Source organism: Dipodomys merriami, unplaced genomic scaffold, assembly GCF_024711535.1.
Source record: "Dipodomys merriami isolate MVZ:Mamm:240054 unplaced genomic scaffold, mDipMer1.0.p SCAF_7, whole genome shotgun sequence".
NCBI lineage: Eukaryota > Metazoa > Chordata > Mammalia > Rodentia > Heteromyidae > Dipodomys > Dipodomys merriami.
Genome location: NW_027206290.1, coordinates 15,736,314 through 15,761,832, shown reverse-complemented (window position 1 = coordinate 15,761,832; position 25,519 = coordinate 15,736,314). Strand labels below are relative to the sequence as shown.

At 39.8% G+C, this 25,519-nt stretch overlaps 1 protein-coding gene across 1 annotated transcript; it reads right to left on the bottom strand.

Annotated features, from left to right (window-relative positions):
• Nucleotides 1-24,987, bottom strand: Clca1 (chloride channel accessory 1). The gene is made up of 14 exons (XM_070007523.1): nt 24,758-24,987; nt 19,697-19,837; nt 19,394-19,541; nt 17,230-17,335; nt 14,292-14,472; nt 11,157-11,375; nt 10,161-10,388; nt 8,396-8,570; nt 6,865-6,971; nt 4,851-5,066; nt 3,185-3,446; nt 2,370-2,540; nt 1,277-1,513; nt 1-495 (listed from the first exon to the last, which is right to left on the bottom strand). The coding sequence occupies exons 1-14, from the start codon at nt 24,917-24,919 to the stop codon at nt 113-115; spliced, it is 2,736 nt and encodes a 911-aa protein (XP_069863624.1). The 5' UTR covers nt 24,920-24,987; the 3' UTR covers nt 1-112.
• Between the last annotated feature and the right edge of the window lie 532 nt (nt 24,988-25,519).

Below are 25,519 nucleotides of genomic sequence, written 5' to 3'. Positions count from 1 at the left end.
TTGCTTCACTTTCATTTTATTACACTGCCCTTTACAGGAAGTCTAAAGTACATTTTAGAAACTTCTATGATCAAAAAGAATGGAGGATTCATTAGATATATTTCATAAAAACTCAGTGCAAACCTAGTGACACTTGCATTTCTCCAAACCATTTCCACATAATTTTAAAAAATTGAAGCCCAGAAATGCTATTATTGACTTCAAGACAAATAGTAGAATTTTCAGTGGGACTAGGTGACTCTGGAGGAGGAATAAACAAAGATACCCGGGCAATATTGGATATTTCTGATTTCAGATTGGCCTTATCAACAGCTTGAATAGCAATGAAGAGATCAGTGTTATTTGCAAAAGCAGTGTTTTCTGGTTGGAACACAAAGACTTCCTCAGAGTTGGCCTCCTTTGGGATGAGATCAGTAGTGTTCACTTGAACAGATTCATTGAACTTGTCTCTCAGATCAAGAATACTTGCACTTACTCGAATGATATACTTGTAAGCTGAAAGGAAAAATGGAAAGAGGATGGAAACAGTTAACCTTCCAAGTTGAAGCTTTAAAAGTCTATTAGAAATATTACCATCCCATAAGGTTTCAGTGAATAAATGGATTCAGAATTTCATATTGCAAGGGTTAGTATCTGTTTTATGTTGTATATGTTTATATATCCTGACAAAGCAATGACTATAAAATTGGATTGGTTGTGACTTAAAGCCTTGGTTAGCATTTCTGGCCATTGGACTTGGCTGACAGAAGAGGCTGTTTAATTGTTGCTTATTATTTTATTATTTAAAGAGAGTTATTTTATGCCAATGCATTGTAAACATTAATTTGTATAGACATCACCTAGGAGTTCTCAAAATATAGATTCTGGCTCATTAGCTCTGGGGCAGTACTGGGATTCTCCATTTCTGAGAAGTGTTCATGTAATGTGTATGCTGCCAAATTCACAGACCACAGGTGAGATCTGAAGTCTGTCAGGAGTTCTCATGTATTTTCTCTGTTTCTGCAGGAATCTCGAATGAAAATGGATTTCCACTGAGACTTACTATTTGACAAAAGAAAAAAAAACTGGAAGTTTTTCACTGCTGCCTAAAACCTCTTACTCCTCGAGTAGGTTAGTTTTCATGTTTTCAATTCATTTCTAAAAACCTTGACTTTTCACTGAAGAGGACATTCAAGACCTACGCGATAGCTGCTTCCTCCTGCCTCTCAACACCCCCTTCTGTTTCACTACCTTCTCCATCTGTGCGTGGCTGGAAACGTCTCCGTGTTCCACTTACCTTGCCCATGATCATAGTCATCCCCAGGAGCTGTCCAAGTCAGATTAATGAGATTGTCCTCTTGGATTTTTGCCTTCAGGTCAGTGATTTGGCAAGGTGGAAAGAGGTCAGGGATGGGAGCCTTTGGCACACTGGAGGCCACAAATGAACCTCCTGAAGATGTTCTGCTGAAGCACACTTGCTTCACTTGAAGTTCGTTATTGGTTTCAGGAGGTGGGGGATTCCATTTGATTTCACCTGTGTTAAAAAGTACTCGAAATGTCATAAACACCACCACAAAATGGCTATACAACTTTCTTTACTTTTATTGAGTCAGCCTCTTCCTATTCTTTTCTTCTTTCGTCCCACCAACAAAATTCACTTGAATCCTTGGTAACAAAACCCCACATCAGGCTGTATCAGAGTTGTCTGTTTTCTGGGCATCATTTTCCATTTGTCACATGTGGGGATTAGTGTGTGAACTGGGAGCGTTGTCTAACATTCTCCTGTCTTCACAGGAGGAAGTAGAAAGAAATGGAGACTGTAGGTTTATGATGAATGATAACTGAAATAGATAATAAGCCCTGAATTATTATATCTTTTTTCTTTTGCAGAAGTGTCAGTATCAGGAGATGGAGTTTCATTACAAAATCTTTTAAAGTTCATTTAAAATGATAAATCACTTATTTAACCATTGCTATTTACCAGAAGCAGCGCATTGGGTATACATACGGCTTTGTTTCTCCTCACAAATCCTATGCTAAAATGGAAGAAAAGGAAGGATATAGATAATATATATTATTTCATAGCAGAGTAGGATTTCAACAATGGCAATCAAAAGCTATGTTCTGTCTAGTGATTTTTCAACTGGGGGCTATTTTCCCCCTTTACAGGACAATGGGGCATGTCTGGGGATATTTTTGGCTGTCATGACTGGGCAAGGAGAGCTGCTACTGATATCCAGCACCAGAGGAATACCTGGCCCAAAATGTCAATTGAGCTGATGTTGAATGAGCTGGAGTCAATCCTGCATTTTCCCATCTCACAGGCTTAATGCTTTCCACTTGATCCCAAATCCTTTTACTGAATCACGCCTGCTACCTGGATTACTTACCATTCTCAGTCCAGCCAGGGATGTACATGACTCCACTCTGCTGAGGCGTTGCTCTCTGTGTGGCTGCATTTGTTCCTCCTAGAGCCCTTATTTTCACACTGTATCTACCATTTGCATCATAAGCTGTAAAATACCTTGAGTAGACACCATCATCTTTGGTAGCATCAGCACCTTGACAGTGAGATGAAAGAATTAATCAATGTCCTAAAGGTAACTGGGCATTTGTAGGCTTTCAATCCATCTGTGAATTAGTTTTCTTAAAGCATTGTAGTTTGAAGCCAACCAGGGCAGAACAGTGTATAAGACTCCATCTCCAACTGATCAGCAAAATAATAGAGTGCAGGCATAGCTCAGGTGGGAGAGCCACCTGTAAGCTTGCATATGTGCATATGCACACACACACACACACACACACACACACACACACACACATACACACACGCCAACTGAGAGCAATAAAGCCATAAATTCAAGTTCTAGTACCTGCACTAAAATATGATACATAGATTTATAATGTACCGTTGTGTATATTTTGTGTATATATACCTTTATATACATTACCTACCTATGTATATACCAATTTATCTAGGGAATACTTAATATAAAATATTAGTCTGGAAGTCTGAAAACTCCATATTGAGTGTAAGTCACCCATTTAGGGCTTTGTAAAAGCTAAAGGTAGGCCCTTCTTCATGTTTTCCAGCATTTTAGAATACTGGATTAAGGAGAAGCAGATAATTCATTAAGTCAAACTCTCGTGCATTCAGTGATTGCTTCTTGTTAAAAGATGTTTTTCTGATGCTCTTGATGGTTACCTGCTCCATTGTCCAATAATTCCAAGGTAACTGTTTTTCCGTTCACGGATTCAATCAAGGCTGTGACTCTGGCCCTGATGATGGGAGAGGCCCCATGGCGAATATTTGCATAAACTACCATAGGACTGGGGAATTTGCCCGTGTCCTTGCTCATTTTGGAGGTCACTGTAATTGGAGGCAGGGTAGCACTTGATGCACGGGAGGTGACAGTCAGAGTCAGGGTTTGTGAACTTGCTTGCAGACTGTATTTCCAAACTCCAACCTGACCAAAACAGATGAAGATATTTCTCATGAGTAACTGCGGGTAACAGAGACCTGACTTCAGTGTTGTAAGCTTCATCCAAAGGAGACTGCCACATGGTTCAGGCAGAAAAGAGTTTACTAGGGGGAGAGCATACCACCAGCCTGCACCAGATGGAGGGTGCAGAGGGGTGCAAGGGATGAAGGGGAAGGGACAAGGGGCAAGGGAAAAAGGCAGAACTAATGATGGAGATGGATTATATAGGGAGAAGGTGGGGGGGAGGTGTGGCCACAGCGATGACCTCAGAGCCTGGGAGATCTCCCACTTCCTCAGGTGTGTTAGTTACCTGTATTACTAGTGCTGTGGGGGGGGGGGTGAGGAGGGACTTCTAGAGAAGTGTCCATGTGTACACCAAGGTAAAACAAAAGGAAGAGGTCATTTTCCCCAGGCAGGCCTAACAAGTGTCACTTATAGGAAAGCCTATCTGCTACAAGTATGTGTAAGCACAGCTAAGAAGATGGGCATCTCTGATACTCTATCAGCCACGGCAACTTTCAGTGAGTTTATACTGACTACATGGTTGCTGATGTCAAGAAAATCCTAATCAGGGAAGATGAGGTCTGAAAGCTCTGTCTTCATTTGTCTTTTTCTTCGTTCCTTTCTTTACTTTTCTTTTTTAAAAAAATTTTGTCATGAGGCTTGAACTCAGGGCCTGGGTGCTGTCTCTGAACTCTTTTGCTGTAGGCTAGCATTCTACCACTTTGAGCCACAGCTCCACTTCCAGTTTTTGAGTGGTTAATTGGAGATAAGAATCTCATGGGTACTTTTCTGCCTGGGCTGGCTTTGAAGCATGATCCTTAGTTCTCAGCTTCCTGAGTAGCTATGATTAGTGAGCCACTGGTGCTCAGCCATTCTCTAGATTTTAAAAGATGTGTTTTGGAGGTAAAGGAATAGTTCTCTTTTATTACCTACATAAAATATTACGAATTTCCTTTTCTCTTGACTTGCTGCCAAATAGAATGATTTTTCAGTGGATGAAAAATGTTCATTTCTGTCTTTGTTTTTGGTGTATGTGTGCCTGTAACTGAGGCTTCGACTCACTGCCTGGGTGCTATCTCTGAGCATGTTTTGCACAAAGCTAGTGATTTTCCACTTGAGTCACAGTTCTACTTCTGCCTTTCTTTTAATGGTTTATTTGAAGATAAAGAGTCTTATGGACTTGCCTTCCTGGGATATCTTTGAACCACAATTCTCAGATATCAGCCTCCTGATTTGCTAGGATTACAGGAGTGAGACACCAATGTCTTGTTTATTTTTCTCTTAAGGCAGTGCTAACTCTTCTCATAGCAAACACTACCATTTAAAAAGCTATCATTGTCCTGTAATTTTTTTCAAATTGTAAGCAAGAAATAAGAATCTCCATACCATGGCAGTGCCTGGGATTTCAAGGTAGGCCATTTTGGTGTTTCTGTCTACTACCAAGCCATCTTGTTTCTTTCCACTGGGATCCCAGAGAAAGATTTGGGGAGGTTGGGTTGTCCAGGTGATAAGAAACAAAGTGTCCTTTCCCACGGTGCTGTCCACGATCACTGTGCCATTCATCCACTGAGAGCTCTGGAGGGCGAACCCCTTACTTTCCAGCTGTTAAGGAAAACACCTCTTTACTTTCTTTTCCATTCCACCCCGACTCCCACATGCCCACCAGGAAGCCATCAGCAATTCTCTAGTTGTTGGTTTGTCCTTTAGGTCTACTCTGGTCTACTTCTGAGTTACATTTTGAGCCCTTGTTTCCACAGTATTTCATCCTTCAACAAAACAAGACAACTTCTCAAAGAATTCATAAGAAAACTTGACTTTATTACGCTCTGTTTTTCCTAGACATCTTCACATGCCTCTGAACTTGTCTGAGGCTTCCTAACCCTTCTTCATGAAGCCCTCTCTGGTGCTCATCTCACATGTTAGATGTAAATCATCTTTCCTGCCTGTGAACTCCGACAGGACTTTAGTTCTATCAGTCCTTTGGTGTTCATCACACTGTGCTTTCTTCACACTAACTAGTGTGCCCAGTTCATTTCTTTTTCCAGATTGTGAACACTGAAGAAGACAGACTCATATTTTACCCTCATAGAGACTAGTTAAATTACAGATAACACATTAGTAGGCAAAGTATCATGGCTGTCCCCAGGAAGATAGGTAGATTTGTGGAAATGAGTCCAAAAGAGGAACTACAGAGCAGGGATTGAAGTGGGGAAGAAATGTGATTTGAAGATTGTCTGCTAGATAGTTATCAATTATCCCTAAGTTGATTCCTATTGGAAGCTAGATAATTATCAATTACCCCTAAGATGATACCTATTAGAAACTGCTTAGGCAGCTACGTTTCTAGTTTGGCAGGCAGGTTAGTAATGATTCTAGATGTGAAGGGGTCTTACATCTCTTGTTTTGTGACAAGTTGCTAAATAAGTCCTGCTCAGTTCTCATTTTTCTACTTCTCCTTCACTCTTATATTTCTTAAATACAAAAATAATTTGTAGATGCTCTCAGCTTTGTACATTTCAACTACTTTTCTATAATATGCACTTTTCTTTTCAAAATTAGACATTTTGTTTGATTTCTAAATCCGACCCAGGATAACAGAAATAGGCATAATTGCTATTTTCTGAGACTGACTAAATGCTACTTTTGTTGGCCTAAGAGACTATTGTTTCGAAATCTGTCATTTCGGTTTTATTAATACAGGATTCCTTTACCTCTATCCATAATAAAAGTAAAAGTAACAATTCACACTAGTGTGGGCACTGATTGTTCACTTTTTATAGTTTAAAATATCACAGGTGAGTAATTTCTTTAGCTACTATAAAATCATTTTAAAACATACATATCCTTTTTTAAAAAGTTGCCCCAAGAATTTGAAAGAGAATTTGGCTTCCTTGAAATTTTTGAACCAGATGTATCCATCAGAGATAGTTTCTAGTTTGGCTGACCTGAGACTGACAGGTGTTTGAATAGTTTCATAGGCTTTCCACAGTGCTAAGTGCTTCCCCTCTATTATGTGAAAATCCTGAGCAACCAGTCGGGATTTGAAGTAATGGGAAAAAGGAGTAAAATAATCTCAGAATACTTGTCTCAGAAAAGTTGTAATTGAGATGATCTATTCAGAAGGAAGTTCTTCACCACTTATGGGTTCATGTTAGCAGATGTTAAAAAGGAATTATTGGAATCATATTTTTATACTGTGTTATGAGAGATTAACTTTGTTTCCAAACAAGTAAACATATGTTGTTTTGTGCAAATAATGTTGCATTGTACGAATATTGTCTAACAACCAGCTGAACCTAACTGATGGAGGAATGTAGAAGTTAAAGTGCTTAACCATTGTCTTCTCCATTTTGGAAAAAATATGAGTAAACATGAGAAACCCAGTAGTAAGATGGCCAACCTGGATGGAGCGCTGGGAGAGAGCTCCATTTCCTGATGCAAGGGCTGCAAAGGCATCAATGAGGCCATTGTTCTGAGCCTGATCGGAAGCAGATGTTTGTAAACCTCCTAAAATGCAATGACATGATCTGAAGTTACTTTCCAGTATTTATGTCCTAGGAACTCTGTTGCTAAGATAACAGAATGCACAATATAAGGATTCCCTGTGTTATTAGGGCAAAAATAAATCAACATCAGCTCTATTTCCCAGTAATTCAGAAGTTCATACTGAGTTGTAGTTCTAGTAAATAATTGTACCAGTCACCTCTCTGTCATCTGGCTACTTTAACTATCTTCAAACTAACCATGAATTTCTCAGAGGTCAGCATTAATAGAATAAAATCTACATTGCAAAGGTTTTGTACTTTCAAAAATGAATTCATTAAGCCTTACTCTAATCTCACTGTTATTCTTGGCTTTTGAGTTATCTTCTAAATTAGGAAATATATGTGTATGTTGTGTGTGTGAGTGTGTGTGTGTATATGTGTAACAACAGCAAGAAATAACAGGACAAAGGGATGGTGATAGAAAAAGAGCATACATGGTAAAAGAGTGATAATACACAAGCCCTGGTAATTTTGGGCTATTTATAATTAGTATTACTAAGATAGACTTGTAAAGTCACTTTTAAATTATTAACGTACCAAAGAAAGTTAATGAAAGAATTCTGATAGCACTGCTGATACCCAATATCCATCCATCATCCCTTTGTACAGGTGTCTGCATCTCTCCTTCCTGCTTTAAGTATTGGTTACTAATGGCTTATAGCTGCCTCCTTTAGCAGATAATCCATAGTAAAAAAGGACTTCCTTACTTAGAAAAATGACACATCCTTCACCTGTATGCTGCCCTGACAGTTCATGGCCATTGACTGACCCTTTTGCCTCAAGTTGTGATCAACTTTGTGATGTAGTTCCTGGGCCAGGGTCTTCTTTATGGTCAGACTTTTAGCTAAATTCTAAAACTGCATCCATGTATGACCATTTCCCCTTCTCTGTCCTTCCTTTCCTCCTTTTCTTCCTGAGAGCCTTCTACAAATCACATGTACCCAGATTCCTGGCTCAGACTCTTCTTCTAGGAAATGCAGCATAGAAAAAGTGGTATTGGGCTCAAACAGGCTTATCATTTCAGCTGCCCCCACAAACTGACCAGTATCATAATTTATATCCCCAAGTTAAAAAAGAAGAAAAAACTGTGCTCATCTACTTTGAGAAAAAAGGCAGGGAAGTGTAGGACCTATTTGAGTCATCTATCTGTGCATCTGTATATGAGACTTAGATGCAGATTATCTTAGTGTTTTGTAAAGAAATTGCCTTGTGTACTACATTTCCCAAGTCAGCTCTACTGGCCATTTGGAGGAAGGAGAGTTGATTGGTGTTTACCATGTCTCTTCTCATCCCACTTTCCTCTCGCCCCCTCCCTCCCCACCTTTACTAGAGCTCATAATATCATGGCAAGACAAAGCAGCAGGGCCCCAGCAGATCATCTCTTACCAGTCATTTTGGACAGCTGCTCTAATTCTTTAGCTGCAGAAGGACCCAAAGCAATTGTGTGGATGATGGCTCCGCTTTGTTTCACCTCGTTAAAGCACCCACTTATAGTGTTGTCCTCCCCATCTGTCAGCAGGACAATTTCAGAACCATGGGTTGGATATTTCTTCCTAATCACCTGAAGACAACATTCAGAGCTTGAGGTAGCAGTCTTGGAATGGCTAAGGTGTTTGTGAAAGCTACACTTACATAGGACAAGAGGAGAAATTCCAAAGGGAAATAACAAATGCCTGTGAGTATTCAAGTATCTGTCAGTTTTGCAGCAATGAAGGTTTACAGCAACCTGATGGAATTTCACTTTGGTCTTTTTTCTCTTATAGTCTCTGAGAAGCTGTGAGGCAGGGTAGTTCTAGAGATGAGTAGTGCTGGGGTGGGAGCAAAGATTTTTCTAGTTTTTATTACCTGATATCTCCTTGGCAGACTTCCAGAAATTCCGACGCCTTCAGAAAACATCCCTATAACGGGGATTATTTGGAATATATACTACCCAGAAGAAATTCGGGCTGGGAAGGTGGCTCAGTGGTAGAGCGCTTACCTTACATGCCTGAGGCCCTGAGTTCAACTCCTCAGCACCACATAAGCAAAAAGAAAAAAGCCGGAAGTGGTGCTGTGGCTCAAGTGGTAGAGCACTAGCCTTGAGGTGAAGAGCTGAGGGACAGCGCCCAGGCCCAGAGTTCAGGTCCCACGACTGGACCCCCCCTCCCAAAAAAAAAAAGAAATTGTAGCTTGTATGATGTTCACCAGTCTGACAATATGAATTTGTGACTGGCATAAGTTCTGACTGGTCATTAACCAGATCATAATGGCAGTTAAAAATTTAATATCCCTTCTGATGAAAGCAAAAACACTTTGGTTCTATGAACCTATTTATTGGGTTCCTGCCTCAATATCTATCTATCTATCTATCTATCTATCTATCTATCTATCTATCTATCTATCTATCTATCTATCTGTCTGTCTGTCTGTCTGTCTGTCTACTATCTGTCTGTCTGTCTGTCTCTCTCTCTCTCACAAACACACACACACACACTAGTGAGAACAAAGACACCCTTGGGTCTTTGTGTATCTTTTCTTTACAGCACTTACTATACACTTATACACACTTATTATACACGTGTGGTATTTGTTATTATGTGATAATGCATCCTCCCAGTAAGACTGTAGGCTCTATGGCAGAAGGTGTGGTACGTGTCTGGCCTTTCCAGTAGTCTTTGTGCCTAGCACAACAAAAATATTTGATTGCAGACGTACATACAAAAAAGCATGAATGTAATGATACAGAAATCCAGAAAGGCTTGAATGAATGAGTTAACAATAGTTTGGGAGGCTGGGAAGGTGGCTCAGTGGTAGAGTGCTTGCCTCGCATACATGAGGCCCTGGATTTGATTCCTCAGCACCACATATGCAGAAAAAGCCAGAAATGGTGCTGTGGCTCAAGTGGTAGAACACTAGCCTTGAGTTGAAGAGCTGAGGGACAGCACCCAGGCCCAGAGTCAGGTCCATGACTGACCAAAAAATATATATATAAAATAAAATAATCATTTTGGAGGGCTTTGTCTTTGTATCATTTGATTTGTCCTGGGTTGTCTAATTCAGTTAGATTCTAGTCATGTGCTGGAAATGGAAATTTTATGGAACAAAAGTCACAAAAAGAACAAAAGTCACACTAAGAACACTGAGAAGCTACAATAGGGGAAACATGTCTTACAGTAAATGCTGATCGAAGTCCAGAGCAGATGGATGTCCCTCCTGCGGCCACAGTGGGTAAGCTTCGGGTGAGTGCATCCCTGTCTGTCCCACTGTTTATCTGTCTGAGTTCACTTTGGATGTAGGCAGCTCCGTCAAACATCACCATCCCCACCCAGGACCCCAGCTCCACAGTCTGCAGCAGGAATAGCTTGCCTGCTTGATTCATTCTGTTAAGGCGATTGCCACTCTGCTTGGACAAATAGAAGAAAAGCAGTCAGATTGGGTGTATGTGGACAGACAAAGAACAGAACAGGCGAGACGGTACTTGGGAATGGCTGTCTCTACAGAGTAAATGACAAGCAATTGAGACACATTTTTATGTAGGAACTTTTCCATTCCTATTTATAGCATCTTTGGGTAGAATTCTAGAATCTTTGCATGAAAAACAAAAGGTGGCGCCCCATGATACAATCGTGAAAGTACATGGTTATTCTCATGAATAGTTCTAAGTAAGTCCTCTATATGATTGTACAGCAGATTGTTAGTGAAACTGAACTAGCCAGGTGCCAGTGGCTCACAAGTAAAGCCTAGCTGCATACGAGGCTGAGATCTGAGGATCATCGTTTGAAGCCAACCTATGTAGGAAAGTCTGTGAGACTCATCTCTAGTTAACCGACAAAAAGGCAGAAGTAGAGCTGTACTCAAGTGGTAAAGTGCTAGTGTGGGACCCAAGAGATCAAGGACAGTCCTCAGACTCTGGGTTCAAGCTCCAATAATAAGCTATGTACTTCACCAGATCTCTGCTTATAAGTGGAAAGCAGTTTAATGTGGCAAATGAGATTCTTGATGCTGAATGTATGGAATGAAGGACTGAGCTTCTCTGATGGCAGTGCTGTTGTGATGACTTTCACCATCTCATTATATTGAAGCTGGGCCAGTTCTAAGTTGTGATCCAGATCATATCTTACACCTATCTATGATTGGCATCTGGATGACTATGGGTCAGTGAACATACCGACATGCTTCCAGACTTATCGAGGACTAAACACACAATTCTTTTTCCGATCTGCAGTAATGAGAAGGTGGGCGTGGGTGGCTGAGTGCTCATAGGAGTGGTTTTCTTAAAGTCTTCGGAATCACGGATGACTTCCCAAGTGCTTCGAAGGTTGCATCTTTGGTTTTGCAGGTTTGGGGCTTCAGCATTGTGGTTCTTTTCTGTACAGAATTCCACTATCTGAAATTGTCAATCAAACAACATAGATAACAGTAAGCTGCTGAGTCAAATGGCTAATCATTTCAATCACTTCAACTCCCTACTCTTGGTTGCATACCAATTATGGTGCCTCAGTCTCACAGTTACTACAGAGACTGCTAGGGAAAAAAATCACAGCCAGAATGCTGAATCCTATCTCAAATCATGTCTCTTACTTCCTCAAACTTTAGTGCTCCTCCACAATCCATTTCTCTGGTCTATGTGGCTTCTTTCCTAATCCTCAGCTTCACTTGTTTCAAGCCATCATCACTCTCTAAGCCAGTCTTCTCCATCCCTGTATCATAGAACCCCACTACTTTCCTTTCTGACCAACATCCCACCCTCCAACCTTCAACACCCAACATGCTAGCTCTCTCTAAAATCCATTCAGGTATCCCAGATTCTTCCAACTCCACATGTTCATCACCAACCTCATCGTGTTTTTCCAACACTACTCCGCATCCTCCTTGTGTATTTCCTAACTAGGAATCACCACTAACGCACCCAGTCACTTGATATGGGAAACGAGGAGTTTTCCTTTTTCTCCTACAAAACAATCAAGATCAATACACTTCACACTATTTCCAGTTCTTCACCTTACCCTCTCTTTGCAACGGACTCTCCATCACTCAAGCCCTCAAAGGCCCGCCCTCAGGCTCCTGTAATCAACTATCTCACTTTCTATCTGCTTCTTTGCTGATTGGTCCACCTCCAACTGTCTGGGGAATCTTCCTTCTTGCACCTGTAAATAGGACCCTTTTGTGTGGTGCCCAATTGTCTCAGGCTACAAGATGGACTTCTCATGGCAAACAGCCATCTCCAAGGTCTGGATTTTTACTTCACATTCAATCCTTACACTAGTTTTGTGCTCCAGTGCTCTATTTTCTCAAACTATGGCCTTTTAACTTCCACATTTGCCAGACTTCTATACTTCTCTGCATTGCTCATGGTACTTTGTCAAGAGTTCCTCTTTCATTTTCTACATTATAAGCTCTGCTTTCCTGTTTCAACCAAAAGGTTACTTTCCCAAATGTTCTCTCATTTTCTATCATTCCCTCAGAGATTTTCCACTTTAACCTCTATGGACTAACAGTACAAGGTAGAAAACTTTAGTAAGGTCCTTTTATTATTGGAATTACCATCGAAGGTCCTCAAACTCTTGCTCAGTGTCTTACACGTAGGGAAAGTTCAATGTAAGTTTGTTGGTTTTTTAAAAAGCAACTTTAACATCTTGGTACATCATTTTATTTTATTTTTTGTGCCAATACTGGGGTTTGAACTCCAGGTCTGGGCACTATTCCTTAGCCTTTTCCCTAATGTACCACTTGAGCCATACCTCTGCTTCTGGGTTTTGGGTGGTTAATTGGACTTCCTGCCCAGATTGGCAGCATCCTGAGTAGTTAAGATTACAGGCATGAGCCACTGGCCTCCAGCTGTACCTCACTTTTTTTATTTACAAAGTAGTGACAGTTATTATATTATGCAAGAATTACACCAAAACATATACAATGGTATTGATACTAATGCAACCACAAATTATCTTTTTCTCTTCATTGTTCATATCTTTAGTATTTGGGGGACTAAAGAAAAGAGACACAGTATAAACAGAAGGAACAACCTATTTCCTCCTCTTGGAGTTTTTGTGGTTTTATCACTTAACTAAAAGCCAAAATATCTAGGAGTTTAGTAACTTAGAAAGCAATTACTAGTCGTAAAATACTTAATGCTTTCTTTATTTGCATTTTTTTAGGTCATCTGCTTTGGTAGTGTTTCCCTTTTATTAGTATGGCTACAACTTTTTAACAAGGTAACCTGTGAAATTTCAGTGTTAAATACTAGACAAATGTTTTCAAATCTGGCTGTGCATCCAATTTAACTGTAGCTAATTTAAAATATAGTCAGCTTCCAACTTACAATTTTTCTACTTTGTGGTGGTAGGCAAGAAATACATATTCAGTAGTAACTTTATTCTGATGTTTGATCTTTTCTGGAGTTGCTTACAATACTAGGATAATGGCAGTGAGCCACAGTTCCCAGATCAACACAGGAAAACAACTAGGAAAACAACCAACACTCAGGTGTATTAGATGAATTTCAACTTATGGTATTTTTAACTTCAGATGGGATTGTTGGGATGGACCCCATAGTAAGTCAAAATGAATCTGCACATTATTACAACCACTTCTTGAAGTCTAAATAGGACTGCAACGTCAGATTGAAGGACAGACCTTGTGCACAATGATGCAAAAAATTGTAATGACTGATGCCACATTGTTATTGATAGACCCTTGCAAATTATTTCACTCTCCTTTCCCAGAGGGAATATATAACTTTATCTATGAAAAAGTTGAATTATGGAAGATGAGAAAGATTTCTCTCTGAAATCAGTTAACTTATATATTTAATCTTAATTTGCATAAATCTGCTGAGCTGTGTGTTTAGCATTAACATAGGTTATTAGTTATGTTCAATTTATGACCATTTGGTCTTTTGGGAAAAAAGGAGCATTTAAAAACTATTTAAAACTATTAAAACTGTGGGAAAAATTCCTAAAAACATTGATAGTCTTAAAAAACAGTAAATGTCAGTTCATACCCAAAGGCAAATACATAGCCTGGAACGAGTTCTCTGGAAGTTAAAGGGCTACTGCTCAAGGTTTTGTTAATCCATAAGGCCTGACTAGGGTCCCCAGGTAAAATATCTTGTCTAAGAATTGTACTTATTTGCCTTTGAGGGCATTTGGAGTGATTCTAAGCAGTTAAAGTTAGTAGAAAGTAGCTGATGGTTTGTTTCCAAAACATTTTGTTCAAATTTTGGTCTTTCCTTAGAGTAATAGGATGAGAGATTTTACTGAATTCATAAAATATTGTGGAAAATGTAAAAGAACAAGGAACTTACAGAGTCAATACTTTGCGCAAACATTATAGAAGCCTTCTCAGTCTGTGGTTCTTCGGGAATGAATTCACATCCTTTTTCAAACAGTCCTGTTAATTTGTCAAATTTGCATGCTTTGTCTTTGATACAACTGCCTCCCTGGCAGATCCGTACTCTATTTTTACCAGTAATTCCTTTTGAACATCTGAAAATATATTAAGGTTAGATGTTTAGGCAATGTAGTAATTTCAAATGGAATAACAGTTTTGTTTGTGATTTCTTCTCCTGAACTGAGGAACAAACACATAACTTCATATAGCAAAATTATTAAATTTTTATAAAAGTCATTTCTGCTGGTAGAAAGTATCTTAGGGCTACTAAAACATTACTGGAATTTTTTTTTTCTTGGGTCCGGTCGTGGGGCCTGAACTCTGGGCCTGGGCGCTGTCCCTCAGCTCTTCAAGGCTAGTGCTCTACCACTTGAGCCACAGCACCACTTCCGGCTTTTTTTTTTGTTTATGTGGTGCTAAGGAATCGAACCCAGAGCCTCAGGCATGCAAGGCAAGCGCTCTACCACTGAGTCACCTTCCCAGCCCCATTACTGGAAATTCTATGAAGTGAAAAAGCTAAGTCTGTTAACATTTGTGAGGATTGAGATCCTCAGGCTCCTTCTAATCTCTCCTTCTCATACTTGGAAGTAAGGAGCCTTCTTTGTTTCCAACTAAAGATTTGTGATATTTCCCAACTGTTTTTAATTGGCTTATTCCACATAGGTTTTGCATAGCTCTTCGTTATTTAACAATATTATGTTATATGCTTATAAATCGAGTTTGTTATAAATGGAATGGTTTTCTGGTCATATTTACTTTTTATTTACTTTTGAGTATATAAATAATTTGTGAGTATGATAGAGTACTTGTAAATTCACACACAACTTATCTTAAAGAAGGAAAGAAAAAGCTAAACATTTTACCATTAGAATTATATTATTGTTAACATATTGAAATATTTATTGTATCACTGTAACATTGTACACAATTTGTTTTCTGTGTTTAAAAATTGGAATGTAAGTATGTTTAAACTGTTAATATATAATTTCATATTATTGAAAATATTTTTAATAATTTCATCTTTTGATATTATGATATGAATTCAGCTAACCTTGTTTAGTTTAATTTCTCCTCTACTTTTTCAGTACTACAAATAAAATTTAAATGAGTAAAAAACTTTCACATGAAGTTTTGACTCTACTTCCAAGTTTTTCATGTGCTTGATATCCCATTCTATTATTTCCTCAAGAGAGATTTTTTTTTTTTTTTTTTTTTTTTTTTGCAGAAAACAGTAAATTTTTATTGTAAGTAATTTCCCGGTGACATGGCTGGCAGAGGTTCACTGTTGTACTTGTATTCAATTACTTCTTTGATTTCCCTTCACCCTCAGACTTTTCAGGAGTCATTTTCTCCTTCTGATACTTAGCAAGGTCAAAGAGGGATTTTTTTAAACATGAAATTTACTGAGCCAAGAAAGAGGAAAGCATTTCAAAATTTGGTGCATCACCCAGCCATTTTATTTCTTCTTTTGTGAATTATATATTCTCTTCTGCTTAGTTTTCTATTAGGATGTCATGGAGTTCTAACAATGAGCAAAGATATAATGGGAGCAGACCCTGCTAACAGAGCCTGAAGGTCATAATCACTGTGGGGTGTGGGGAACAGCGATGCTCATGTGTGAGAAATGGAGATCAAGGCTGGGTTCTGAGCTCAGTGCAGCTCCCCCTGGAAACTGAGGCAGGATTCTCAATGAACCATGACTTAGAACATCTAAAGCTATCAACCAAGCAAGACTGGAAACAAAAGTAGGGAATGTGTTTTAGGTTTTTTTTTTTTTTTTTGTCCGGTTGTACAGCCTGAACTCTGGGCCTGGACACTGTCCCTCAGCTCTTCAACTCAAGGCTAGCACTATACCACTTGAGCCACAGCACCACTTCCGGCTTTTTCTGCTTATGTGGTGCTGAGGAATCGAACCCAGGGCCTCATGCATGCCAGGCAAGCGCTGTACCACCTTTCCAGCCCCGATAAATACATTTTTTTATCCACTGTAATTTATTACCATTTTATTTAAAATCTCTGACTCTATCGTTTTTAGAGAGTGATAATTACATTTTTTACACTATCACACAGGTACCTGAATTATGCTAGCTCTTTACAGTGAATCAGCAAATTCCCTGTTAGGGAAACAGTCAAACCAGTTTATTTGCTCAGAAATTATTGGTTGCAAACTATGCCCATAGTACTTTCTGACACAATTTTCTGTTCTATGGACTCTGTACTGGATTCAGTTCAAACTATTATGTGATTTGTTTGGCTGTGTTAGCTTTTTTTTTGGGGGGGGGTCTGGTTGTGGGGCTTGAACTCTGGGCCTGGACGCTGTCCCTCAGCTCTTCAGCTCAAGGCTAGCACTCTACCACTTGAGCCACAGTGCCACTTCTAGCTTTTTTTTCCCCTTCTGATTATGTGGTGCTGAGGAATCGAACCCAGGGCCTCAGGCATGCGAGGCAAGCACTCTACCACTGAGCCACCTTCCTAGCCCAAGCTGTGTTAGCTTGTGCATCACCTTTCTGCAAATTCCACAGGCCCTCACAGGCTTGTTCATCCCAACACTGTCCCATGCAGGTATCATTGCGCCTTAGAGAGCCCTCAGAGTTCTGGGGCTATATATTTATTTTTAAATAGCTGGTCCAGTTACAACAAAAGGCACTGCAAAATGGAGATTTCAATCCACAGAAACATCTGTTAAGAAAACAAATATGATAGCTCTGTGGAAATCTGAGAAGAATGAACTATGACTAAAAATGACTTAGAGAGCAAGACCAAAAACTGTTATTTTAATGCAGCCTATTCAAGGAAAAAATATAGTTTCACTTTAAAATAATGTAGGAAAAGTGAAATCTGAATATACATACCTTACAGGTGTGGGCTTTCCTTTGGATAAGTAGAACTTCTGGTCATTATTGTATTCATCAAATACTCCCCATCTTAGATGAGCCCATTCATGGACAAATGCCCTACCTATGGGAAAAATATTTGAAACACTTGAATATAATAAATAGGGTAAAATAATCTTTTCACACTAGAGAAAATGTTTATTATACTTTGCTAGGCTCTCTGAAAATTGGAGACATGAATTCTTTTTGTTGTTGTTGATTGTAGGGTTTGAACTCAGGGTCTGGGTGCTCTTGAGATTTTTCACTCAAGGATAGTCCTTTACCACATTGAGCCACACCACCACTTCCATTTTTCTTGAGGTTAACTGGAAATAAGAAACTCATGGGCTTTCCTGCCTGGGCTGGCTTTGAACCATGATTCTCAGATCTCAGCTTCCTTTCTTACAAGTGAGAGCCATCAGTGCCCAGCGACATGGATTCTTTAAAATGATCAAATACTTACTGATTAACATACATGTTAATCAGTCACCTACTGAGAAGCAGACAGTAATTCATACAAAGATGAGACAGCCTCAACTATCCTTGTCCAGTGCTTGGTCCAGTGAAGGACACAAAGGTTCAGACACAAAATGCTTCACAGTGGAAGGTTAAGTCCAACTCTTAGTAGAGCATGCTGGAGGCCTGATGATTCAGGCCTTGCCTCTCCAAGTTTGATTCACTGTTGTTTTCTACCTTCTTTCAACACTCCAATTCCAATCAGTTCCTCACCTTATACATTGTAGGTCACATAATACTCTTTCTCATCTCTGGATCGTTTGAGATGTATTTCCTTCGGGAATCTCTCCTTCTTCTCTCTGCCACTGTAACTCATACTCTTCATTATGACTGCCTTAGCAAGCTCAGATTAGCCCAGGAATTCCTTGGGTGTACATCTTTTTATTCCATTCTGGCACGTATCACACTCTGCTGTCATAGCTGCTTCATGGCTACTCTCTCACTAGGCACTTTGTGAAGTCAGATATTACAGCTTCTTCACAGTGTTAGCTAAGCACACATGTCTTCAAATTAATAGGCATGGAGTCAAGTACTAGTTACGTCTGGATGTGTTTTAATGATTTATATACAGCTTTGCTTTTCTGAATTGTGAATTTCAAGGTAGGCTGGATAGGGATGGGTAGGTGCAAGAGGGTAAGCAGAGGGAGCCCCACAATCCCACAGTTAAGGATTTATATGCTGGGTTCTGAGGAACAATGTAGGATTTACAGGTAAGAGGAGACTGCAGAAGCTCAAGTGGTTGGAGTGGGCTTAAGAGTATGACAGAGCAAATAGGTAAAAAATGTATTGAGCCATGGGCTGGACATTTTCTGTTCCTACGATGGAGTTGAAATATAGGATTGTAGAACAACCAAGAAGTACGTTTGGCACCTCTGGATAACTAAGTGTTCTAATATAGTTAGGGGTGGGGCATGGACGCACCTGGGTTCTTTGCTTCCTTATTTTCTCTGTTCTACCTCTTTGAAAAAAAAGAAAAGCTGAATCTGGAGGAATCTAATCTTTTTCAGACAGTAAAGATGCATAAAGCTGTTTGCTTAATAATGTATCACATTTGATTATATGTAGAAAGCATGTGGTTTATGTGCATTGTTGCTGTTATATTTCAACGCTTCCTCTAGTTAGCTCTATCAGTACATATAGAAATGAGAAAGGGTTTTCTTTCAGACGGATCCCTTCCCCATAGCTACTGTGTCTGCATTTTAACAAGATCAGTTTATAGTTTGAATGTACACAAATGTCCAATAATGCTGTACATATCTGCCATCTGGTGGCTATCTTGTGAATTGCAGAAGAAGGTTTGAGTCTCTTCACAAATTTATAGTAACTTAATCCTACTAATTAATGTCAGGTAACTTCACAATATATGTAAAACAGTTTCAACAATTATTCAATTATAATTCAATTTCAAAAATGAAAAACTACATTTGTCCACACATGCAAACCAAAAAATTATAGCTGAGAAACGTACTAATCGTATTCCTTAATTCAAGTGAAAAAAACTTGCTTTCTCAGTTTATGCTGGTTCACTTGATCTTTGTGCTTTACAAAGGCAATTCTGAGTTTATCTGCTTTGACAAAAATATTAGCTCATGAATAACATAGTAGAATATTTCATCGGTATCCATACCTTGGGGTCCATATTGAAGCAATTTCTTCCCTGCTAAGAAGTTCGGAGTGAGATGAATCCTGTCGCCCATCTCTCCACACTTTCCTACTTGCTCAGTATAGGGTTGGTCATTACCTGGAGGACTGGTCTCAGCAACCAGAACATCAGCCTGAATATTGAGAAGTTATTTATTAACACACCATGTCAGCAAATTGACCTCAGACCAAAATATCTGGATACAATTTCATTTGATTTTACAGCATTTTTCTTTGGGGGAAAAAGATTACAGAAGAAAATTGACATTGAAAACAATGACATACTCACATTTTTGAGGGTCTCGAGTTTTGGCCTCACATAATCAGGTTTTGTCTTCCAGTTTTCAGGAATCAAAATGGCAACATTTTTGAAGTAAAATCTTTTCCCTGTTGCTTCAAACAGGTATGGAGATGCCTGAGTCACCATGTCCTGGGGAGAAAAAAAATTACATAACAATATGTCTGAAAATAGACAAAACACTAATCATTAAAATTGGCGTGTGCTTATTACCTTTCAAACACCTTGATGGAAAGGGGAGATGTGGAAAGGCCTTTATTAATGGAGCTAACTTTTCTAAGCATTTGTCATACACCATGGGTAATGGTGGGCCATGCAAACTCTGGAGGAAGATGTAATCCTGAGATGGCCACGTCCTGGAAGACAATAGGCATTTTCTAATCCTGGGGCCACAAATAAATTGGAAACTATGATATGTCTGATAAGGCTGGAGTGAGGAATGAATAAAATTGAAACATAGGACTAGTTGGAACAATGCTTATTTAGCACGAATGCTTATTAAATGCCATCAGCATCAATGAGTCTTTGTGGGGAAATCTGAGAATTAAGAGGGCATGAGTGTAGGCTCTCACAGCCGATAGGATAGGAGTGTTGAACATGACCTCAACACCTGCTGAATCTTGTAATAATCCTGGGATTTCAAACCAAATTGAATGCCCAGTTTAGAGTTAGTTATCAAGAAATAGCATCGTTACATGCTTTCAAATTATACATAACTGTCTCTATCCAAAAATGAAAGAACACCACTACTAAATGTCTCATCCAAGCTGGGCGCTGGTGGCTCATGTCTGTAATCCTAGCTACTCAGTAGGATGACATCTGAAAATCATGGTTTGAAGTCAGTCTCTGAGCCTCTTATCTCCAATAAACTACTCAGAAAAAGCCTAAAGTGATGTTGTGGCTCACTGTGGTAGAGCATTAGCCTTGAGCACAAAGAGGTTCAGCCCAAGACCTGAGTTCAAGCCCCAAGACCAGCAAAAAAAAGTCTCAGCCAATGCCTCGAGACGCTTTATAACAAGATAGTAGAGAAGTCTTACAAGCCAGCCACTGCTGTGGGAAATGGGTACTAGATCTGTTAAGACCAGGGTGCTGACGGAGGAAAGAAGGACTTGAGAATTTTAAGGTGGGCAGAGGTGAAGCCAGCCAAAACAGGAGGAGCAGTCGGGGTGCTTGAAGAAACACAGATACTCTTACCTTTTATGTTTTAATAACAAAACATTTGGTATTTGTTCCAGGTTCTGGGGCTGTAAGAAGAGTGGGTGGTCACAGCTGTAGGATGAACCAAAATGTCCTTAAGGGACAGGGATGGGATAGTATATTGTTCACAAATAGATTCCTAGTAGCTGACATTATGTTGATACTCTGAAAATATTTTGGAAGAATGAACAAATGACCAACATAACAAATACAATGGTTATGGTGAGCGCTCAAATGCAATGCCAAGACAGGCCGAGTCTAGGCTCCCAGACATTGATGAGATCCTGAAATACTCGTGTGTGTGTGTGTGTGTGTGTTTGTGTGTGTGTGTGTGTGTGTGTGTGTGTGTGTGTGTGTGTAAGAAAGAGAGAAACAGCAGGGTGAGGGGGAGAGGAACGGGCTAGGTCTTCTCCCTGACTCCCTTTTCTCATCTGGAAGGTGCTCTCCAGGCCTTCTCCAAGGAATTATCTGCAGGGGTGCAGATACCTTGGATGGAACTGTTGCAGCACCAGATGGCAAAACTTTGAGAACTGGCTGAAGCTGACATAGACCCTGTGTTGAAAATGAATTATACAACTTGTGGGTGGGAACAGGAGGGAAAAACTGGGAGAGAAAACATAAATGTACTCGTTGCCTGACTTGTAGGAGGGAAAAACTGGGAGAGAAAAAATAAATGTACTCGTTGCCTGACTTGTGTAACTAACGCTTCTATACATCACCTTTCTAATTAACAACTTAAAAATGCATGAAGAAAAAGAATAATAAAAATAAAAAGCTGACTTAGAGGCTCTGTTCCCTACAAGGGGAGTCTTTTTGTAGACAGTCCTTGAAGACAGTGTGGGGGAGTCAGGAAAGGCAGCAGAACTCATGGTGAGCTCCCTCAGCTCTCAAGATTTGGAATCAAAACGGAGGAACTCACTTTTTGTAAGAACTCAGAATTTGAGCATACCTTGGCATGAAACTCTATGCATTCTTCTGACAAAGAAGGGAATGGTGGAAGCCTGCTTATTTCACATCCGATTATTTAGTACTCATTCTCAGAAGCCAATTGAGTAGCCAGTGAAAAATACATTCCTCGGGAGGAAAGCCCCAAAGATCGCAAGCTGAAGGCATGCTGGAGTCTCTGCAGCACCCCAGAGCTGCCATTGCTATTTCTGTTGGAGCTATGCTGTCTGTGGTCTCCTGGCATGATCTTGCACCCCACTGTCTGGACAGGGTCAGAAACACATTGGACTTGCTTTTCTCTTTTTTTTCCCTATGTATTTCATTTTTTTCCCTGATGCCTTTCCCAAGTTTAGAACTCACTCCTGGCTTCTGATTATTGAGATTTTAAAAGGAATGACTTTCTTTTCTTTCTTTCTTTCTTTCTTTCTTTCTTTCTTTCTTTCTTTCTTTCTTTCTTTCTTTCTTTCTTTCTTTCTTTCTTTCTTTCTTTCTTTCTTTCTTTCTTTCTCTTCTTTTCTTTTCTTTCTTTTTTTTTTTTACCAAACACTTTGGTGGTCTTCTGGGTAAACAGGTAAGCCTCATATAGAGGCTTCCAGTGCCCACCTACTCCACCTAGAGATAAGCTTCTGACATGGAGCCATGATTCTTTCTCGAACCTCCACTTCTCTTAGTTTGCTTCAGCTCAAAGTAAGACATTTGGGTGGAATATATTGGGGGTGTTTGAATACTAACTTTCTTTTTTTATTGTGAAAATACCATACAGAGGGCTTATAATTACATGGGCAGGATAATGAGTACATTTCTTATCAAACATTGTTGCCTCCTCCTTTTTTCCCCCTTCACATCCCTTCCCATCCTCCCATCTATCCCCTTCTCCATCCTCTCCCTCCAAGCCAAAGTTGTAAAGTTTGTTTTTTGACATAACGTTTTGTACATCTCATTGTTGCAATGGGTCAGGCTGTATCCCTATTTAAACAATTTGTTTTTTCCCTTCCACTCCACAAATTATACCAATATCAAATACACTGAAAACAGGGGTTATACCATGGGGGAGGGCTATACAAAGCAACAAAGAAATATCTTATAAATATGTTAGAAACAATTGCAAGAAAGAAAAAGCATTTGATCATTATCTTGGGGTTCATTTCGCCTAACATCAACTTATCTGACCATTTCTGCTTGTCTCAGACATATACTAGTTACTGCAAATAAGGGAAACCATGGGACCTATGTTTCTTTGGGCCTGGAAGAGCTCCCCTATGACCCAGCAATTCCACTTTTGGGCATTTACCCAAATGATCACAAACAAGACCATACTAAAGTTACCAGCACAACTATGTTTATTGCAGCATTATTTACCATAGCTAAGATATGGAACAAACCTAGATCCCCTCAGTAGATGAATGGATCAAGAAAATGTGGTATATATACACAATGGAATTCTATGCCTCCATCAGAAAGAATTGCCCCATTTGTTAGGAATGGAAAGACTTGTATATTAACTCTCTATCTAGAGGGATACAGATGGGGACTGGTGACCAGTGACTATGTTTCCAATTTACTAGGCACCAGGCACTATGCAGGCATTTATATATTTGATCCTCATTAACTTACATGAGGACACATTCACTACTGTCCCTGTTTTGCAGAGCAGGGTCTTACTCGTTGTAAAATGCTGTCTCTCAAGGTGCTACAGTGAGATTCCAGAATGGTCTTTTAGAAGGCGTTTTCCTCATATTTTTAGCCCTCTGTTGTTGCCTAAAAAAACTTTTTTGTCGGTTGTGGGGCTTGAACTCTGAGCCTGGGCTCTGTCCCTCAGGTCTTCAGCTCAAGGCCAGCGCTCTGCCACTTGAGCCACAACACCACTTCTGGTTTTTTGGTGGTTTATTGGAGGTAAGAGTCTCACATACTTTCCTGCATAGGCTGGCTTTGAACTGTGATCCTCATTATCTAAGCCTCCTCAGTAGCTAAGATTAAAGGTGTGAGCCACTGGCACCCGGCTCCCTGTGTACTTTTTTGTAATACCTCCACCTGACATCAGCTTGGGCACATTTGCCAGGACAAGATGCTTTTGTGTGTCTTCCCTTCCCTCATGGAAGGGGCAGCAAAGTGAGGAACTGTCCCTCTGCAGCCCTGAGAAGAACTCTTGTTTTGGGGTTGATAAAATACAGAGTTTCCTCCCATTGGTAAGGTCAGGATGGCTGTTACATCAGACCTGGCTTTCTGGGTTCCTATTAGCACCACAGGAAAGGGAGATACAATTTAGAGGAAGAGAGTCAAATGTGTACAAGTGGGAACATCAGCCAAGGGAATTTCTTCTGTGCATCTCATAATACCTGCCAAAGGTAATCATCTCTGCCTGACCATAGAGCAAAATTATTTTCAGTGAAAGCATTCTCAATAAATAAATACATATGCTATTTATTAAGTGCCAATGAGACATCTAGCTTTGAAGTACATGCAGTGCATTCATGTTGTCTTTCCCACAAACTTTTTTTTTTTTTCCTGGCCAGTCTTGGGCCTTGAACTCTGGGCCTGGACACTGTCTCTAAGCATCTTTTGCTCAATTCTAGCACTCTACCACTTGAATTATAGCACTACTTCTGGCCTTTTCTGTGATTAATTGGAGATAAGGGTTTCAAAGACTTTCTTGCTAGAGCTGGCTTTGAACCAAGATCCTTAGATCTCAGCCTTCTGAGTAGCTAGGATTACAGGTGTGAGCCATCAACAACCAGCCTCATAAGAGCTTTACTGGCCAATGGGTTCTCATTTGCATTTTATAGATGAAGATACTGAGCCTCAGACATAAAAGTAACTTTTCAATGACATGCAGCTGACGTCAGAAGTCACTAGACAGTTACTATTAATTAGTAATTACCAAAGCACAGAGAATGGCCAGTTTGGACTTACCTTTATTTGTTGAATGAGTGCTTCATCTTCTGGTACACTGGGGTCTATGCCAATGACAATGCCTTCGTAGCCATTGTTGTTCAGCTGAATGAGGGAACTGCTTAGGGCTCCTCCTAAAAGGTGAAGGATCACGAGGAAGACAGAGCCCTTCAGTGATTCCATTGCTGCATATCACCCTTTGATTTCTCTTTGGGAAATACTGGTTGTGGAGGTGTCTTTCTTTACTCCCATATATATATCTATATATCTATGAAGAAATGTAGGCAGGGATTTTCCGAGTCAAGGGTAGTTTACTGTGGGACATTAACCCCTTGACCTAAACCTGTTCCATTATTGCATTTACCTTCAGTGTGTGAATAGTTACAACTTCGAATCAAATTGTGTACTTTTAAGAGTTTTAATTTAAAAGGAGGGGCTTTGGGCTTTGCCAGATGCTAGGGTGAGGGTGGGGGGCACTCATATTCCACTTCCCAGGAATCATTCATCCCTGACAAGCACCTTCATTCAAAGGTTTGTTTACTTACAAATATTTGCCCAGCCAGCAACATTGACCCACCCCAACCAACTCAAGCCCGCACCTGGTCTCACAGACTATTGATATTTTCAATAGGCATTCATTAGTATAAGCCAACTATCTACTTGTCCCTTATCTTGGTCTTTATTTTTAACTTCACTGACCTTGGCATAACCTCAGCAGCACTTCTCCACAATTGTGTTGGGCATTGTACTTGAACCAAAACCATTGTAAGTAATGTTGATAGT

Bases quoted from the DNA above. Each gene is read 5' to 3' on its own strand.
- Clca1 (XM_070007523.1), bottom strand. From the start codon at position 24,919: ATGGAATCACTGAAGGGCTCTGTCTTCCTCGTGATCCTTCACCTTTTA. The intron at 3,447-4,850 runs GTATGGAGATTC...TGTTTTGGTCAG, and splicing joins AAATCCCAGGCACTGCCATG to GTTGGAGTTTGGAAATACAG. The intron at 496-1,276 runs GTAAGTGGAACA...TTTTCCTTTCAG, and splicing joins TGACTATGATCATGGGCAAG to CTTACAAGTATATCATTCGA.